At 45.1% G+C, this 21,209-nt stretch overlaps 1 protein-coding gene across 2 annotated transcripts in view; it reads right to left on the minus strand.

Annotated features, from left to right (window-relative positions):
• TBCE (tubulin folding cofactor E) overlaps nt 1-21,209 on the minus strand; it is a 517,370-nt gene that overhangs the window by 170,043 nt on the left and 326,118 nt on the right. For both annotated transcript variants that reach the window (XR_010176094.1, XM_063917562.1), the window contains exons 12-13: nt 6,004-6,068; nt 5,847-5,911 (exon numbers count right to left, since the gene is read on the minus strand). Coding sequence is in view for 1 of the 2 variants with exons in the window: in XM_063917562.1 (XP_063773632.1) it covers nt 5,847-5,911; nt 6,004-6,068 (130 nt within the window). In the remaining variant the exon portion in view is untranslated. The remainder of the gene's footprint in view (nt 1-5,846; nt 5,912-6,003; nt 6,069-21,209) is intronic.

Consider the following 21,209-nt stretch of genomic DNA (forward strand, 5'->3'; position numbering starts at 1 on the left):
TGTTTCTGTAGTGCAGTGCAGGGGAGAGCCTGGGAGCCTTCCCCTCAGCCTTTCTGTGAGGGAAAATGGCGCTGTGTGCTGAGGAGAATAGGCCCCGCCCCCTTTTCGGCGGGCTTCTTCTCCGGAGATTGTGAAGTCTGGCAGGGGTTAAATACATCCATATAGCCTCAAGGGCTATATGTGATGTATTTTTCGCCATACAGGTATTCTACATTGCTGCCAGGGCGCCCCCCCCCCGCGCCCTGCACCCTCCGTGATCGCTGTGGGAAGTGTGCTGACAGACAATGGCGCACAGCTGCAGTGCTGTGCGCTACCTGAGGAAGACTGAAAAGTCTTCTGCCGCCTGGTTCCGGACCTCTTCAATCTTCAGCATCTGCAAGGGGGTCGGCGGCGCGGCTCCGGGACGAACCCCAGGGCGAGACCTGTGTTCCGACTCCCTCTGAAGCTAATGGTGTCCAGTAGCCTAAGAATCCAATCCATCCTGCACGCAGGTGAGTTGAAATTCTCTCCCCTAAGTCCCTCGATGCAGTGAGCCTGTTGCCAGCAGGACTCACTGAAAATAAAGAACCTAAAAACTTTTTCTAAGCAACTCTTTAAGAGAGCCACCTAGATTGCACCCTTCTCGGACGGGCACAAAAACCTAACTGAGGCTTGGAGGAGGGTCATAGGGGGAGGAGCCAGTACACACCATGTGATCCTAAAAGCTTGCTTTTGTGCCCTGTCTCCTGCGGAGCCGCTATTCCCCATGGTCCTGACGGAGTCCCCAGCATCCACTAGGACGTTAGAGAAAAGCTGTTATTTGTAATTCTTTGACTTTTCTACATTTAATCTTAAGAACAGCAGCTCATTTTGAATTTGCTGATGCTGTTCTCCAATCTAGAAGCCCAATCCATGGACGTGTTAGATTTAAGAACATATAAACTTGTGTTTGCACAACTTCCAATATCCCTATCTAAATGAGCCATGTCAGTGTTGACCTGTTCCAGTACCATTATCATAAACTGAAAAGAGTTGGTTACAAGCCAAGATGGGAGTACTCAGGTATCACGGTAGTGTTAATTGTCACTTCTTACAGTTAGGCAATCATTTTCTAAAACAATAAGGGCACTGAAAGAAATGATTGCCATTCATCAGCTCTCAATCAAAAATTGTATCTTGCTATATTAAAACCCTCTATGCTTCAAGCCAAGTGATAACATTAACCCTTTTTAGAATGTATTTCCTATAGGCTTATGGTGGTGTCTATTGCTGTGAGATTACATTTAGGATTGAGGATTGTGGGGATCATTCCGAGTTGATCGTAGCTAAGCTAAATTTAGCACAGTTACGATCATTCACACTGACATGCGGGGGGACGCCCAACACAGGGCTAATCCAGCGCATGCGCAGTTCCGACCCGATCGCTGCACTGCGAGAAACTGCAACGAGCGATCGGGTTGGAATGACCCCCATTGTTACTGTTTGTGGTTTGATCTCTGGTTTGCTTAACCCTACATCCATGATTATTATTCTATTACTTACATTATCTTTGTTATGTTTATGGATTTTCTCCCTACTGTGGACTGATCTCATGTAACCGACTCTCCTGATAATCACCAATAGGCGTGCACAGAACATTTTATTAGGGGGTGCACCATGGGAGGAGTGTGTTTAGCACCGCCTACTGACACTCAAAGCAATATAAATCACATACCACAAGGGGCGAGGCCACTGCAAACGTGAGCGTGTCAACATGACACACCACCTGTTTCTCATCACTCTGGGAGCATTCCTTTCCATTCCATATGCACCTTACTTACAGTATATGGTGGTTTCTCACAACGGGGAACCTCTGAAGAAATGTCCTCCCTGGGCAGAAAGCATCTTCTATCATTAATCACTATTCATGTAGGAAATTACATGGTCCAGAAGATGCTTTTTTGTGTAGGAATATAACAAAGATCATCATAATGTCACAGTGGTTCAATCAGACTCATGTCACCTCCTACCCTCTGCATCTCTAAGCCACACCATCATCTCCTCCCTGTGTCTCTCAGCCACACTATCTCCTCCCCTCCCTGCATTGTCTTTCACCCCCATCATCCTCTCCCAGCGTTCTCTCATCCACATTCATCTACCACCTGCGTCTCCCTGTTACGCATCTCTTCCAATCCGCCTCACTTTGTGTCTCTCAGTCTTCCCCCTTCACTCTGTGCCTCTCAGCCTCCTACCCTTCACTCTGCCTCGCAGCCTGCCCCCTGCACTCTGTGTTTATTAGCCTTCACCTCCCTTCATTCTGTGTCTAGTGCCACTTACACATATGCCTCCAGTAATGCCAGATACACATATGCCCCAGTGGTGCCCCTTACTCAATGTCCCCAGTGGTGTCATATACACATATGCCCCTAGTGGTGCCAGATAAACATATGCCCTCATAGTGCCAGATACACATGAGCACCCAGCATTGCCAGATACACAAATGCCCCCAGGGGTGCAGATAAACAAATGCCCCCAGAGATGCCAGTTACATATATGTCCCCAGTGCTGCCAGATACATATATGCCCCTAGTGCTGCCAGATACACAAATGCCTCCAGCGGTGCTCACTCTCCTCTGCTGTCGCCAGTTCCCGTCTCTGACGCCAATTCCTGTCTCTCCTGTGCCTCACCTCACTCACTGTGTCCCTGGCTGTCAGCCAATAAAAGCTCAAGGGCCGGCAGCCAATCAAGGGACGGTCCGCGAGCTCTGACTGGCTGACATCCGAAAGACATTTTAAATGACTTCCGGAGACGGGGACACAGTGAAGGGCAGGAGAGATGCGCGCTGAGCTCTCCTTCTTTCAGCGTCAGAGACTGGAATTGGTGGCGGTGGCAGCAGTAGCGGCAGCAGAAGGCGGGGCTGCCGGACATTAGGGGGTGTCTGTGTGCACCAGGCACCCCTATGCGCACGCCTATGTAATCAGCCTAGCACATATGACTTTTTTTATTCATGGGTGCCTTGGTTTCCAGATGATGAGTGGCATTTGACCTGGTTGCTAGATGATATGTCTGCATCACAGGCTGCAGGGTCATACAATGTCACTACTGTCCTAGTGTGTTCAGACATATTTTTGGGCTTATAGATTAGAGCCAGTTGCCAAGTGAGCTGATATCATTTCTGGTCTGGTTAGATGTGTAAGACAAGGGCGATGGCAGTAAGTGTTGTTTGATTTGATTTTGGCACACAGGTGGGATAAAAGGTGTACACATTACTGAACTAATTAGCCCATGCACACAAGGTCCATGGCATGTATCAAAACAGCCATTGGTCCCTGTTGATTTGTGTAGGATAATGTACTAATTATGCTGCACATGACCACCCTGAAACTCACATGACAGTCAGTGTCAGTTTAATGTTCCAGTCATGAGACTTATCAAGAACATGGATATATACACACACCAATGTATATTTACACCAACATACATCTCATTGTTTATATCAAAATATCTCCCAACTCAGGGGGTGATTCTGACCTGATCGCTGCTGTGCGTTTTCGCACCGCAGGCGATCAGCGATTAACTGCGCATGCACCACAATGCACACGCACATCGCAAACAGGCATCGCCAGTCAGCGACAGGCTGGTGCGAAAATTCTAATCGCACATCCATTTGCATGCTGATTGACAGGAGCAGGCCATTTGTGGGTGGTAACTGACACTCTGGGAGTGTCAGGGAAAACGCAGGCATTCCCAAGCGTTTTCTGGGAGGGTGAGTGACATCAGCTCGGGCCCCGATCAGCCCGTTCTGTAGGACTAAGTCTTGGGCTGTGCACACACTGCACACACAGGGCAAATCATTCAATGGATTTGCAGCTGTCCGCTGACTGAGGTTTTTTTTAGCAGCTTGGCGTACACTTGCGATCGCACACTTGCACGGCAAATATACACTCCCCTTGGGCGGCGACTATCTGATCGCAGGAAAACAATTTTAGCAGCTGTTGTGGGTAATGGAGGATCCCATAATGTTGCAGGTGAGGCATTTTGGGAGGGGCTGGCAGTTACATGATAGTTATGGGACTTGATAACTGAAATAACAAGTGGCAGATACCCTGTTTATGTATTAACAGTTTCTTATATAGCGTAGCAAATTCTGTTGCACTTTACAAATGGAAACAGTGATAAAATAAAACAAAAAGATCGCAAATAACAGTGAAAAAAAAAAGACTGGGTAATAACAGTCATAGAGGTAGGAAGACCCTGCTCGCAAGCTTACAATCTATATGGGGTTGCTCCAAGGTAGGTAGCTCTTTGCTTAGACATATTGTAGTAAGGAGCCATTATCATGTGGCTCCTTGCTGGTTAATCTTAGACCCAGATTGGGGTAATGGAGGTGTGAGGTGTGGTGCCTCTGGACTGGCTGAGCTGGATGGCCTTAGTGTGGCATACCTTTACATTCTACTAACACTTTTCACTTATTAATTTTTTAACACTATTTCTCTATTTTAATTGCATTTCATTTTTGTATCACTTTCTCTATAGCTTCGGCTTCCTAAATACTAATTTATTAACACTATAGTTTTTTCACTGGTATGCTACGCTGGGCTTTCTGGCTTATGCTGGTGTTTTGGGGTGCCACACCCTGCACCTAGATATAGCGCTAGGGACCCCAAATATACAGAGACGCCTTGATGCGGCTTTGGGGCTTATTCACACATTTGCGCAAATATGTGTAACGAAGATCTCTGAATTCTATTATTATGTGGAATTTACATCTGGTTACGGCTATCATTCAGGGTGCTGGGCGAAACAAATGCCTTTTTTTCTTGCTTAGAAATACCCCTCCCTTTCGAGCACCTGAATGATATCACTAAGCTAATTGAGCATCTACCAATATATAAATCTATAGAGAAGTAAGCATTGATACAGAAGAATAGGTGTTATCTATTGCATAAAGGTCCACCAAATTGCAAAGGTTCTTGGTGGACTATATGATATGGTAACACAGCAATGTTGACCTGGAGTCAGGAGGATGGAAAAGTGAAGAACGGGAAAATGTGTGAGGATATGAATGGACTCTACAGTCGGGATGTAATTGGATAGGAAAGTTTATGAAGATTATGTGGGCGGATCAAGAATTTGATAACCTTGCCTGAAGAGGTGAGTTTCCATGGAACACTTGACGGTTTGGAGACTAGAGGAGAGTCATTCCACAGAGTGGGTGCAGCCCTGTTTCAAGTGACATCCATATAATTAATAAGTATTTTAAATTTAGGTGGAATAAGTAAACCAGTTTAAATGAGGCTCTAGAAGAAATATGAAAAAGTCCAGTGAAAAGTATATATCTAAACACTAATCTTACAGATTGACTGCCTGGAAATTGGTATGGTCAAACGATCGTTTGCATACACACGTACTGATCCGCCACCCAATACAGTATGTTGGCCAGCAAATCCATTTGAGTATGCCGGCCCACTTATAACAACATATTTAATGGTTGTTGTATCCGGCCTATCGTGCAGTTGGCGGGTTGGCCGTACACTCACCGAGATCTACAGATATATCAGCATTGGCTGTGCTGCAGGGCTGATCTGATATGACTGCAAACACCTGCCAATGCATTAGCAATATATTGTTCATCAACCGAAAAGAGTGTACTTAGCCTTGGTGTGCGAAAGCAAATGTGTCCACAGAAACCAGGCCTAAGCTGGTGTATCAAAAACCTAGAAATACGGCTGAGACTCCGGGAGTGTAGTATTTATAGAAATCGCTGGCAGAAAAAGTTAATAGCTATTTAGGCTACTAATATGGAATTAAAAATATTATTGGGCATTTATTAAATCATGACTATGCATAGACAGCTATTCAATTAAAAATAATGTATTTAACTTACCTGTGATATATTATTGCCATCGATTAACAATCTATTTACAGCTGGAAACATGTCCGTGCAGCATCCTAAATAAATCAAAATCAAATATACTTCAACTTAATATTTTAAGAAAAGGAATGTTAGATTTAAAAGGGAAATGAAGAAATAAACAACTTACCAAACTGAGCCACCGAGAAGTTTATTGAAGAAATCCTGTTGTTTGAAATTATTAGATGCTTTAATCTATATATAATGAGCAAAAGGTAATGTTATTTATTTGATACACTGCAAAGTAATAATTAATGTACTGACATAATACCTGTAACAAGAAAAAAATTACAATTCAATAAACATACAATTACTCATCCAAAATTCCTAGCTGGTCTGAAACACATCTTAAAACATACTGTACAGCTGGCAGTAGTCAAGCCGCAATGCAGTGTAAGGGAAAAGCATTTACAATATAGTATGTTGATTTTTAATGAAAGACCATACTAAAACCAATAGATACTGTATAGTAAATATAAAGTAAATAGTACTTGCTCAACATCTGCTAATATTATAAAAAAAACTGAGTGGCCATCATAGAACAAAATGTAGGGGTCTATTTGTAACACCCGCTGAGATAAGTTTCACAAAAACCTATGAGGCTAAGGTTCAACAGCAACTCACAATACACTGCAATTTAGGTTACATGCTGACAATAATGTTAACATTTTTCATTGTACATTGTAGGAATTTATCTGGAATGCTTGGATGAAGCTCTCTCTGCTATGACTAAAGCATGTATGACTACAAAGCAGAAGAATACATTTCAACATCTGACAACTTAAACTAATAAAGGAAAATAGAAATGATCACATATGAATTATACTAATGGGGGCCCCATATACTAGTTTATGTCCATTTAATAGTTCATATTTGAGTACTCAGTCTCAATCTCTTTGGCACTTTTTCCGGTTTTCCCAACTCAGAGTCTGATGCTAAATATGTACATTTTGCACTGGAAAATTTCCCTTTCTTTGTATTAAAAGACGACACTGCTCAGCTTACAATCAGTTGTAACTTTTTAACTTTCTCCAGGTCACTTTCACAACAGAAGTATCTACTTCTAGCTGATATTAGGAATCTATAACTCAGTTCAGTCAGATATGGGGGAGAGACTGGAAAAATCCTGCTGCTCTGGCACATATAATACACAAGTGAGACGTGGAGCAGAAGTCACTCCGTGGGGGTGTGTGGAGAATTCAAATGTTATCGCCCCCAATTTCCCGTCTAAAGTGACGGGAGATCGCCGGGTGACGATATACAATTGATGTCCCCTATCGCACCCATTAGTGTCAGGTTTAGCCAAAACGGATCCCTTTTCACACATTTCAGCTCACCACCCCTGGCGGATGTGAGCTGAAACGTAGACACCAGCAGCCAATCGCGCCAGAACAGAGCTATATTTGATTATCTCCGTTTGGCGCCATCTAATGGCTGCCGGCATCAACAAGATTTGAATTCCGCCCTATGTGTTGCCTGTCACAACTTGTATTCAGCAGCATCTAATCACAATCACTATACTGTCTTGAAGGAGTGTAATCTGCTGTGCAATGTTCACAATGTCTCTGGCAATGTCTTTCCTCCTCTACATCACTAAGGGTGCCCACACGAAGCGACGTGTGCGGCCTGTGCGACGGAGTGTCTGAGGGTGATATATGGGGCAGTCCCCACAAATAGGGTGATCCGGTGCCTGACCGCCCGATATGCTGGCCCTCCTACGCATAGCACTGCATGGGATTGTCCACCTGCATCACTGATCTTTTGAACATGCTGAAAAATCAGCGATGCAGGTGGACGCACAATGGACGACACATCATGCCCACACACGGAAGGATATAGCTGCTATATTGTTCTAATTCGTCGGATCTGCAGATATATCCTGCCGTGTGTGGGCACCCTTACAGTGTAGGGCATTGCACTGTAAGGTTTAGGCTTTCTGTACATCCTGTAATCACCTCCTCTTTTCCTCCCACCGGCTGTCACATTGTGGATCTCTGGTCACCGGGAACAGAATTTGTCCCTCCGTAATCTGTGCAGCGCTCCCATAACACACCGGCCACCACAATTCCCAAGATGGACGTGCTTAACTGCTCCAACTGCCACTAACTTTCAACTGTCACACTGTACCACCTGACACAAGTCATGTGATGTGCACCTGACCTCCTGAGCATCTGCAGAGGCTGCTGGGAATTGTGGTCTGTGTAATGACATACTGTATATATGTACTGTAGCGTAATGAACAGTGTCAGCATATTAACTCATGTGGGATATTATATATTTACTAACCCTTGGATGAAGATAAAGTTCCAACCAATCCGCTCCTGTCATTTTTCAAACTCAACCTGTAATATTGCAGTTAGGAGCCGATTGGCTGGTACTTTATCTCCAGCCACTTTATCTCCATCCAAGGATTAGTAAATAGACCCCTTAGTTAAAGGATCACCAGCTAATTTTATTCATATATTATTTCAGTTACTTATCAAACATCAACTTCAATAAAAAAAACATAAGCTTTGCATCTACAGCATTTAAAACAGTTGTAATCCATTTTAAAATACTGTACTTGAAACCAATGCCTTTGATAATAGGCTGTTAACAATATAAAGCTGATGCTATACAGACTTCAAGCAAAAAAATTAGATAAATAGGTGACAATCTGGATATGCACAACTCCCCCCCCCCCCCCTCCCAACAGCTCTTCTCTACCCGCCACCCCCCCCCCCCCCCCCTTCCCCTGCATCGCAGCCGCTAGTGTGATGCCCCTACTCTGGGACCAGCCCTGCGCCTTTCTCACCTCCCACTTCATATGTTCCTCCCCTCTCACCCCTAGCTCCCCTTTCATCCCTTTCCCTCACCTCTCTTTGAACCAAATCCCACCCATCGCGCCATCTAGTGTGGCACCCCCCAAAACACCCTCCCCCCTTAGGGCAAGCCCCCACACAATTTCCCACCAGGTTCAGCTAAAAATGTACCCTAATAAGTCTCATAAAACTCCATGCACAGCCTCAGCCAAGGCAAGTCACTCGCATATTAGTTATGTTTTATGGGCATATTTAATATAATAATTTTTGTCGGAAATCCCCACAAAAATGGCAATTTTCAGGAGAGATACCCTTAAAATGTAAGTATCCCTGAAAGTATTACAGGGGTTCTGCAGAAGATATAAAAGATATCTACTGAGCTTTCCCTGTTTCCGATTGCAATGACATTAGCCATTGTAGCCTATGGGTGAATTATTGTATCTTTATTCTAATACACTAATATCTGCATTCCCCATAGTGTCTTCTATGCGGTTTTCAATATTAATGTGTGCGTATGTATAGACAGATATGTATATATACACACACAAATTATTAAACATATATAATGTTTAGTACAGTATGGAGATGGCGCAAGTTACGCCTAATGTAAAAAGTGATTAGGGAACCACACCTAGATAAAAACAAAAATGGAAAAAGAACTGATCAGTGCATATCCTAATCACATAAAATGAGTATAAACTAGATTAATAAAAGGTTTCTTTGTGTTCGTGGCACACTACTCTGTCCCCCAAAACACTGGGGAAGATGTATTAAGCCGGTAGAAGTGATAAAGCAGTAATAAAGAAGTGACAAGTGGAAGGTGATAATGCACCTGCCAATTAGATCATAACTGTCATTTTTCAAACCTGTAATAATTGGCTGGTGTGTTATCACATTCCACTTATCATTTGTTTATTGCTTCTCCTGGCTTAATCACTTATCCAGGTATTAATTAGCCATAGTATTACTTTACATGGAATCTAGAGTCAGCCGTGCTGGTCAATGTCCGTTCACACACACAAATTGTTCATAACACTAAGTCTATGAAAATGAACAGCTGAACACCACCAGTAAACTAGTATTTGAATGTTTAACTAAAAGCTGCAACTTCATTATGCTCTAAGCCTAAATACCTTCTTTCTCAAACACACTATGTACCACAGTTTGTTTTTCTTCATTGCTCTCCATGGTATTGTCTCCATCGCAAATACATCCTTCGTTCTCCCTGTAACCCATCCCTACACATTGCAGCCTCAATTATCAATTCACCTCTGTAACCCAAAAAGAAATCATGAGGTTTTTACTTATCTTTGCACTTTGACAATAACATTCACAACCTGTCACCATAAAAAAAAAACATTTAAAAACCTCCTACAACTGTATTCATCTCTCTGTCTTGCTTCTATTAACTGGTGACATTTCACTAAATCCAAGTCCCAACCACTTGTTCCACTCACCTTCACCCGATTCGCAGCTATATAGAAATACAGTTAACCTTATAAACATCACACGTCTCCCATCACCCTCCAAATCACTAAAGTGTGCTTTATGTAATGTATGCTCCTTTTGTAACAAATTAACATCCATCCATGATCTCTTCATACACATGTCCTTGAACATCTTTGCCTCAAGATGCCAGGAGATACCGCGAGATGCCAGGGTATGAGTGAGTCCGCAGCTCCCAAGCAGCTCTAACGTTGGGTGTCTTTTTCTGCTGAAAATGCCTATACGCATCACTATGCAATTAGGAAGCACAATCAGCTTATGCTGATTAAAATGATATGCAACATGCCTATATTCTGTGTGCGAATGTGACTGCATCGGCATACAAAAATAGTGTTTTAATTACCTACCGGTAACTCCTTTTCTCGTAGTCCGTAGAGGATGCTGGGGTTCACATTAGTTCCATGGGGTATAGATGGGTCCCTTGGGAGCCATGGGCACTTTAAGAGTTTAATAGTGTGGGCTGGTTCCTCCCTATAGGCCCCACCTACCAGACTCAGTCTAGAAACTGTGCCCGAGGAGATGGACATACTTCGAGAGAAGGAAATACACATATAGTGGTGAGATTCACACCAGCTCACACATAAAAACAGAAAGCCAAGCTAACCAGCTTGAAACAATTCAGCAACGGCTGAACAACAGTACTTAACCAAGTAACAATGCAGGAAAACGAAGCGCTGGGTGGGTGCCCAGCATCCTCTACGGACTACGAGAAAAGGATTTACCGGTAGGTAATTAAAATCCTGTTTTCTCTTACGTCCTAGAGGATGCTGGGATCCACATCAATACCATGGGGATGTACCAAAGCTCCCACTACGAGAGGGAGAGCGCGGAGGCTCCTGCAGAACCACTTGACCAAACTTTAGGTCCTCAGAAGCCAAATTATCGAACTTGTAGAACTTAGCAAACGTGTTCGATCCTGACCAAGTAGCTGCTCGGCAAAGTTGTAAAGCCGAGACACCCCGGGCAGCCGCCCAGGAAGAACCCACTTCACAAGTAGAGTGGGCCTTAACAGATTTTGGACACGGCAAGCCTGACGTAGAATAAGCATGCTAGATAGTAAACCTGATCCAGAGAGAAATCGTCTGCTTAGAAGCAGGACACCCAACCTTGTTGGGATCATAAAGGACAAACAAGAGCGTCCGACTTCCTGTGACGAGAAGTTCTCTACACATAAATCTTCAAAGCACTCACAACATCCAAGGATTTTGAAGTAATTGAGGAATCAGTAGCCACTGGCATCACAATAGGTTGGTTGATATGAAAAGCCAACACAACCTTCGGAAAAATTGCTGACGCGTCCTGAGCTCAGTTCTATCTTCATGGAAAATCAAGAAGTGGCTCTTTCAGGACAATGCCCCCAATTCCGACACATGTCTAGCAGATGCCAATGCCCGGGGAGGGGGGGGCACATGGGCCCGTGCCCCCCTGTCGTTTTTGACTTCTTCTTTTCTTCAAAAGGAGTACAGCAGCAGCACTACTGCTATTTCCGTCAGTCAGATTTGATAAAAGAGCCGGCAGGCACTAGGACCCGCCGCGGCTCTAACAGCAAGTCTGTGTGGTAACCAACAGGGAGTTTACACCGCAACCTACCTCCCCCACTGCCAGCCGGCCAGAGTCCAACCCAGGCACAGGGTTCTAATGCTAGCATCGAGTAAGACTGTTACTCATGATGGTGCAGAAGGCTTCATTAGCCCTCACTGCAACGCACAATAATCCCAGCGCTTCCTCCTTCACTTCCTTTACCACCATACTAGGTGCAGTCAAACTCAGCCTCAGCTTTGAGAAGGCAGCCCGTGTGATTGTGACAGCGCTGTCCTGCAGATGTCTTATGCTGCTTGTTGGAGATCCAGCTGGCTGCTTCTGCTAATCAAAGATGGGCAGTTCATGTCCTGCAGTCTGAGTCTCAGTGCATTGCCCAAAACAAGGTATGCTGCACCTGCCACCACCAACTAAAAACTATAATAATTATATTGTGCTGGGGTGCCTTCCAGGCTCCCATAACTAATGGAACAGGTGACCAACATTTCAAGGCCCAATCAGCCTTTTCATCAGGGTGAAACATTGGCAATAAACCAGGATGCGCTCCTACAGCCAATCATTACCTGATGGCGTATTCTGTGAGGCCACGCCCCCTGTGATACCACACCCCTTATCTGGGAGCACGCGTGCCTTAGGTGCATGTAAATATAACTATTACCGTTCCCCTATTATGGTGCGCCCCCCCCTTTCATTTTCTCCTGGATCCACCCCTGGTGAGTACCCAGGAGAGAAAAAAGTGCTGCTTGTAAAATTTCTGCTTTCTAATAAATACAGACCGCCCCCCCCCCCCCTTTCATTTTCTTCTGGATCCACCCCTGTGGACAGCCAATTGTTTCTGGAAGAAAATGGACAAGGCAGAAATCTGGACTTTTATGGAGCCCAAACGTAGGCCTACATCCACACCTGCTTGCAGAAAGAGGAGAAACCGCCCTAGTTGAAACTCCACCGTAGGAAACTTCTTGGATTCACACCAAGACACATACTTTTTCCAAATCCGATGGTAGTGTTTAGATGTTACTCCTTTTCTAGCCTGTATCAGGGTAGGAATAACTTTGTTCAGAATGCCCTTGCGAGCTAAGATCTGGCGTTCAACCTCCATGCCGTCAAATGTAGCCGTAGTAAGTCCTGATAAGCGAACGGCCCCTGTTGCAGAAGGTCCTCTCGAAGAGGAATAGGCCTCGATCTTCCAGCAGTAACTCCAGAACATCCACGCACCAAGCCCTTCTTTGCCAGTCCGGATCAATGAGGATCGCCTGAACTCTTGTTCTTTTTAATAGTTTGAGAATCCTTGGGATGAGTGGTAGTGGAGGGAACACATACACTGACCTGAACACCCACGGAGTTACCAGGGCGTCCACCGCCACTGCCTGTGGGGCCCTCAACCTGGAACAGTACCTCCGAAGCTTCTTGTTGAGGCGGGAGGCCATCATGTCTATTTGAGGTATGCCCCAAAGACTTGTCACCTCTGCAAATACCTCTGGGTGGAGACCCACTCTCCTGGATGGAGAGCGTGTCTGCTGAGGATGTCCGCTTCCCAGTTGTCCACTCCCGCAATGAAGATTGCTGACAGCGCCATGATGTGCTTTTCCGCCCAGAGGATGATTCTTGTTACCTCTGACATTGCAGCTCTGCTCTTCGTTCCGCCTTGTCGGTTTATGTAGGCCACTGTTGTTTCATTGTCCGACTGAACCTGAATGGCCTGATCTTTCAGAAGATTTGCCGCTTGTAGAAGACCGTTGTACACGGCCCTTAGTTCCAGAATGTTTATCAGAAGGATGGATTCCAGACTTAACCACCTTCCTTGGAAATTTTCCCCTTCGGTGACTGCTCCCCAACCTCTGACACTTGCATCCGTGGTTAGGAGGATCCAATTCTGAATCCCGAACATGCAGCCCTCTAGTAGGTGAGAAGTTTGCAGCCACCAGAGGAGCGATATTCTGGCTTTCGGTGACAGACGTATCCTCTGGTGCATGTGAAGATGAGAACCCGACCATTTGTCCAGGAGATCTAGTTGGAAAGATCGTGCATGAAATCTTCTGTGCTGTAGATCCTCGTAGGAGGCAACCATCTTCCCCTGAAGGCGAATGCACTGATGAACCGATACCCGGGTTGGCTTCAGGACATCCCGGACCATTGTTTATATCACCAACGCTTTCTCCGCCGGCAGAAACACCCTCTGTACTTCCGTGTCAAGGATCATCCCCAGGAAGGACAGTCTCCTTGTCGGCTCCAGATGCAACTTTGGAAGATTCAGGATCCATCCATGATCCTGGAGTAGTTGAGTTGAGAAAGCAATGCTCTGCAACAGCTTCTCCCTGGAAGACGCTTTTATCAGCAGATCATCCAGATAAGGAATTATGTTCACACCCTGCTTGCGGAGGAGTAGCAACATCTCCGCCATGATCTTGGTGAACACCCTCGGTGCCGTGGAGAGGCCAAACGGCAGTGCCTGGAACTGATAGCAACAGTCTAGCAGCGCAAATCTTAGATAAACCTGGTGAGAAGGCCAGATCGGAATGTGACGGTACGCATCCTTGATATCCAGGGATACCACAAATTCCCCCTCCCTCCTCCAGACCTGAGATCACTACTCTCACAGACTCCAACTTGAATTTGAATTTCCTCAAATTAGGGTTTAATGACTTTAGGGTCAATATTGGCCTGACCGAACCATCCGGTTTTGGTACCACAAACAGGTTTGAGTAATAACCCGTTTCCTAGGTGAGGTGGAAGTGGAACAATGACATTTGACTTTAGCAATTTTTGAATGGCTTCCTGTACGATAGCACTTTCTGTCAGCAAAGCTGGTAAGCCTGATTTGAAGAATCCGTGAGGTGGGAGTTCTTGAAACTCCAGTCTGTATCCCTGGGTAACAATATCTTGTACCCAGGGGTCTAGGCCTGATGATGCCCAGACGTGACTGAAATTTCTTAATCTTGCTCCCACCTGCCCGATCTCCAGGCTGGGAGGTCCACCGTCATGCCGAGGATTTTCAGGAAGCAGAACCATGCTTCTGTTCCAGGGAACCTGTCAATGCAGGTTTTCTGGATTTCCTCCGACCTCCTCTAAAGAAAGTGGAAGGGGGTTTGGACTTTTTAACTTTCGCGGTCCGAAAGGACTGCATTGTAGACGTAGGATAAGATTTCCTAGTCGGCGGTGTTGCTGAGGGAAGAAATGTTGACTTACCCGCTTCGTCAAACAGAGCCTGACCTGTAAAGGTTATGTTCTCCACACTCTTCTTGGATTCCGCAGACAATTGGCGCAGCCAGAGTCCCCTGCGTGCCGAGACAGCCAAGGAAGAAGACCTCGCATTAAGATGGCCAAGGTCCTTCATGGCCTCCACCATGAAACCTGCAGAGTCCTGTGTGTGACGTAAAAACAATTCAATGTCACTTCTATGCATAGAATCTAATTCCTCTAGTAATGTGCCTGACCACTTTACTGTGGCTTTAGAAATCTACGCACAAGCAATAGTGGGTCTTAAAGCTACGCCAGTAGCAGTGTATAAAGATTTGAGTGTTGTCTGAATCTTACAGTCAGCTGGCTCTTTTAAAGCGGTGGACCCAGGGACAGGTAAAACCACTTTTTTAGACAATCTAGACACAGAAGCGTCTACTACAGGTGGGATTTCCCATTTTTTTCTGTCCTCCTCAGGGAAAGGAAAAGCAATGAGAACCCTTTTTGGGATCTGGAATTTTTTCTCTGGGTTTTCCCAGGATTTCAGAGTCGGTATTATGCATTATCTGGGCAAGAGCACGGTTCTTAGGGTAAACAATTGGGGTCTTTGAAGAGGTAGTGGGAGCTGAATACGCCAAAACCTAAACAGACTTTTTCAAAACCTGTGTTTCAGTCTCATTTTGAGCTATCTGAGATGAAATCTGGGATATCATTCTTCTAATAGAATCCACCCATGGGGGTTTGGAATCAGAAGGCTTTTTCAGTATATTACAGTCCCGAGTTCATGGAATAGACTCTTCAGGATTAGATACACACTCTGCAGCACAAGATACAGAGTTCTTAGACATGTTTATGTGAGCTATACAAACACACACACAGGAAAATGCAGACACAGTTTCCCCCAGAGTACCTGCAGAGAGACACAGAGTATATGGAGCCAGACACACAGTGCCCCAGTAGGCAGATTATACAGTAAACAGCCGGCGCTGACTGAATGACCTTAATATATTAAACAGCAATTATTACGCTCCCCCCCCCCTGTCTAGAATACCCTGGTACCGCAGAGGTATGCTGGAGTTATGTGGAGGGCAGCGCTCCCTGTCAGCGTCTCTTTCAGTGTGATCTGCAGGGAGAAAATGGCGCTGGTGAGTGCGGGATCCGCTCTGAGGAAGAAGCCCCGCCCACTGTAATGGCGCGTCTTTCAGCTTCCACTGATTATACTGGCCTGAGGTGATTTAGCTGCTAACAGTGGGATTAGCCCCTGTTAGCATATGTGACCAGTGTAGGGTAGTTGCGCTGGCCCAGGGCGCCCCTCACAGCGCCGCACATCAAGTACCGCTGAGCCCTCTGGAACGCAGCCTGTCAGAGCTGCGCTCCCACCCTTGTGCCGCCATTCCCACCGGTGACCCGCTTACCGGGGAGCTGGTGTCATACTCACCCACTCTTCTATCTTCTGGCTTTGTTAGGGGGTGGCGGCCGTGCAGCGGGAGTGAGCGGTCTCCTCGTGGGCTTGCGATCAGCACCCTCAGGAGCTTAGTGTCCTGTCAGTGGAGATAGAGAACCATTAACCTCTAGAGTTGGTTCCTACTCCCCCCCTAAGTCCCACGAAGCAGGGAGGCTGTTGTCAGCAGCCTTCCTGTACCTAACTCTTAGAAAAAAACCCCAATAAAACTAGAAAAACTCCTAGGAGCTCCCCTAGCTGTGACCGGCTCCACCGGGCACATTTTTTAAACTGAGTCTGGTAGGAGGGGCATAGAGGGAGGAGCCAGCCCACACTATTAAACTCTTAAAGTGCCCATGGCTCCTAAGGGACACATCTATACCCCATGGTACTAATGTGGACCCCAGCATCCTCTAGGACGTAAGAGAAATGCTATAATATAGTGGTATTTGATATGCAGATACACCCGCAGTCACACACAGAATATAGGCATATAATTTTAATCAGCATAAGCTGTTTGTGCGTCTTATTCGCATAGCGATGCGACTGAGACGCATTTTAATGGAAAAAGTCAGAGATAAAGACACTCAGCGCTACCATGTCATGCCGTTACTTAAAGAGCTGTTTAATGAGACTACAGCAAGGATGTAGGACAAATCTGTATCTATCAACTTCAACCTACTTGCTATGACAGAAACATGGCTCACACAATGACACACGATTTTCCCTGCAGCACTGTCACACAGTAGTCTTCAATTCACACACACCTCCAGGAATGTTAATAGTAAAGGAGTTGGGGTTGGATTATTACTATCCCAATCTATCACATACACAGTTCTACCACAGGTTCTATCACTGACATTTACATTATCTGAAGTACATTTCATCAAGATTTACACTACCTTCTCTTTGCGTGTTGCAACTATCGATCGCCTACTTGGGCAACCAAAATAATTTCTGGAAAATTTGTTTGCATGGCTCCCTCCCTTCCTGTCCTCTGACGTCTCCACCATCATCATGGGCGATTTCAATATTGCTATTGATAGTCCAAAACCTGCTGCTCATGCCTCCAAACTACTCTCTTACCTCCTCTTTTGGTCTCTCCCAATAGACTGACTCCTCTACTCATCAGGAGGGTCACTGCCTTGATCTAGTATTTTCCAGACTATGCCCAGTTTCTGAATTCACTAATATTCCTTTCCCTCTCTCTGATCACAACCTTATCACCTGCATGCTCCCCTCCATTAATTCAAACTCAGTGTCACTGAAGTCCTCCAATCCTCTTCAAAGCCGCAGAAATATTACCATCATTTTCAAGAACATTCCAACTCTCTGCAACTGCTCTAACTTATTTCTGTATTCACGTCTCCTGAGAAGTCTGTATCACACATAAAGCAAACTCTAAAAATAGCCCTTGAAGTGGCTCCAGCTACTCATCACACTCCACGTAGGTCTAGATGTCAACCGTGGTATTATAAATTAACAAGACATCTACAAAAAGTCACGTAAAGTTGAACATCAGTGGTGTACAGTAAATCTCATACACCAAGCAACTTCCTCACGTATAAGACTACCTACCACTCCTATCGTAATAACCTGGACACTGCCAAACAAACATATTTCCAAACTCATCTCTACTCAAGCCTCTAACTCCAAGCAACTATTTAATACATTTAAATCACTTCTCAATCCTCCCTTTCCCAACCCACCAGCCACTATTAGTATGCAAGATCTTGCTTCCTACTTCAAGAACAAGACTAATCAGATCTGAGATGAAATGGTATGTTCTTCCTCAGTTACTGACTCGCTCAATTCCCTACCTGAACTCTCTGGTACTTTCTATTCATTTTTTGATCCCATTTGATGAAGTATCAACACTCTTCTCCTCCTGCTCTACTCTACTACCTCCCCTCTTGGTCCGATAACCTCACAAATAAGTAAAGCTGTCTCCAGTCCTCATCCAAACTGTAACTAAAATCTGTAATCTCTTTCTCTCTACTGGTATCTTTCATTCACCATTCAAGCATGCAGTGATTACTCCCATTCTGAAAAACAAAATTTCTGTCCAAAACTCTCTCTCAAACTACCATCCTATCTCTCAGCTCCCATGCCCCTTCAAGCTACTTGAGAGACTTGCCTACACTCGTCTCTCACACTTTCCTAACTCACATAACTTATTGGACCCAATTCAGACTTTTGTTCCCAACATTCCAGAGACAGTACTGACTAAAGTAGTGAATGATCTGGTCACTGATAAGGCCAAATGCCATGACTCACTTCTTATTCTTCTAGATCTCTCTGGTGCTTTTGACACTGTTGACCACTCTCTTCTCATATAAACACTACAATCTCTAGGCCTTCAAGACATAGCTCTTTCTTGGTTCTCATCCTACCTATCTAATCGCTCTTTCAGTGTCCGCTTCTCTGAATCCACCCCATATTCACTACCTCTATAAGCTGGAGTACCTCAAGGCTTAGTCTTAGGTCCTCTGCTTTTTTCAATCTATAATGCATCTCTTGGCAAACTAATCACGTCTTTTGGATTTCAGTATCATCTGTATGCAGATGATACTTAAATCTACCTATCCTACCCAGATTTGTCACCATCTGTATAGGTCCGTGTCATCTCACCAACTCAAACTTAATATTTTCAAAGCAGAAATAATGATATTTCCACCTACCAATAGTAGTTACTAACCTTATCTCTATCACTGTTGAAAACTCGACAATCAATCCTACCACACAAGCTCGCTGCCTAGGCGTCATCCTCGACTCTGAACTGTCCTTTGTTTGGCACATTCAATCTGTCTCTAAATCTTGCTGCATGTATCTAAAAACCATATACAAAATATGACCATACCTTACACAAGACACTGCAAAAACTGTAATCCATGCTCTCATTATATCCCGCATTGATTATTGCAATAGTCTTCTTAATGGTCTTACCAAAAATAGACTCTCACCACAGTTCATTCTGGATGCTGCTGTGAAGCTAACCTTCCTTGCTAGATGTTCATTGTCTGCGGATCTACTCTATCAGTGCTTCCATTGGTTACCTGTATTCTATAGTATTCAATATAAAAATAAGAATTTACTTACCGATAATTCTATTTCTCGGAGTCCGTAGTGGATGCTGGGGTTCCTGAAAGGACCATGGGGAATAGCGGCTCCGCAGGAGACAGGGCACAAAAAGCAAAGCTTTAGGATCAGGTGGTGTGCACTGGCTCCTCCCCCTATGACCCTCCTCCAAGCCAGTTAGGTACTGTGCCCGGACGAGCGTACACAATAAGGGAGGAATTTTGAATCCCGGGTAAGACTCATACCAGCCACACCAATCACACCGTACAACTTGTGATCAAAACCCAGTTAACAGTATGATAACAGCGGAGCCTCTGAAAAGATGGCTCACAACAATAATAACCCGATTTTTGTAACTATGTACAAGTATTGCAGATAATCCGCACTTGGGATGGGCGCCCAGCATCCACTACGGACTCCGAGAAATAGAATTATCGGTAAGTAAATTCTTATTTTCTCTATCGTCCTAGTGGATGCTGGGGTTCCTGAAAGGACCATGGGGATTATACCAAAGCTCCCAAACGGGCGGGAGAGTGCGGATGACTCTGCAGCACCGAATGAGAGAACTCCAGGTCCTCTTTTGCCAGGATATCAAATTTGTAGAATTTTACAAACGTGTTCTCCCCTGACCACGTAGCTGCTCGGCAGAGTTGTAATGCCGAGACCTCTCGGGCAGCCGCCCAAGATGAGCCCACCTTCCTTGTGGAATGGGCCTTAACCGATTTAGACTGTGGCAGGCCTGCCTCAGAATGTGCAAGTTGAATTGTGTTACAAATCCAACGAGCAATCGACTGCTTAGAAGCAGGCGCACCCAACTTGTTGGGTGCATACAGTATAAACAGCGAGTCAGATTTTCTGACTCCAGCTGTCCTTGAACATATTTTCAGGGCCCTGACAACTTCTAGCAACTTGGAGTCCTCCAAGTCCCTAGTAGGTGCAAGGCACCACAATAAGCTGGTTCAGGTGAAACACTGACACCACCTTAGGGAGAGAACTGGGGACGAGTCCGCAGCTCTGCCCTGTCCGAATGGACAAACAGATATGGGCTTTTTTGAGAAAAAACCACCAATTTGACACTCGCCGGTCCAGGCCAGGGCCAAGAGCATGGTCACTTTTTATGTGAGATGCTTCAAATCCACATATTTGACTGGTTTTAAACCAATGTGATTTGAGGAATCCCAGAACTACGTTGAGATCCCACAGTGCCACTGGAGGCACAAAAAAGGGGTTTGTATATGCAATACTCCCTTGACAAACTTCTGGACTTCAGGAACTGAAGCCAATTCTTTCTGGAAGAAAATTTACAGGGCCGAATTTGAACCTTAATGGACCCCAATTTGAGGCCCATAGACACTCCTGTTTGCAGGAAATGCAGGAAACGACCGAGTTGAAATTTCTTTGTGGGGCCTTCCTGGCCTCACACCACGCAACATATTTTCGCCACACGTGGTGATAATGTTGTGCGGTCACCTCCTTTCTGGCTTTGACCAGGGTAGGAATGACCTCTTCCGGAATGCCTTTTTTTCCCTTAGGATCCGGCTTTCCATCGCCATGCCGACAAACGCAGCTGCGGTAAGTCTTGGAACAGACATGGTACTTGCTGAAGCAAGTCCCTTCTTAGCGGCAGAGGCCATAAGACCTCTGTAAGCATCTCTTGAGGTTCCGGGTACCAAGTCCTTCTTGGCCAATCCGGAGCCATGAGTATAGTTCTTACTCCTCTACGTCTTATAATTCTCAGCACCTTAGGTATGAGAAGCAGAGGAGGGAACACATACACCGACTGGTACACCCACG

This window comes from Pseudophryne corroboree, chromosome 4, assembly GCF_028390025.1.
Source record: "Pseudophryne corroboree isolate aPseCor3 chromosome 4, aPseCor3.hap2, whole genome shotgun sequence".
NCBI lineage: Eukaryota > Metazoa > Chordata > Amphibia > Anura > Myobatrachidae > Pseudophryne > Pseudophryne corroboree.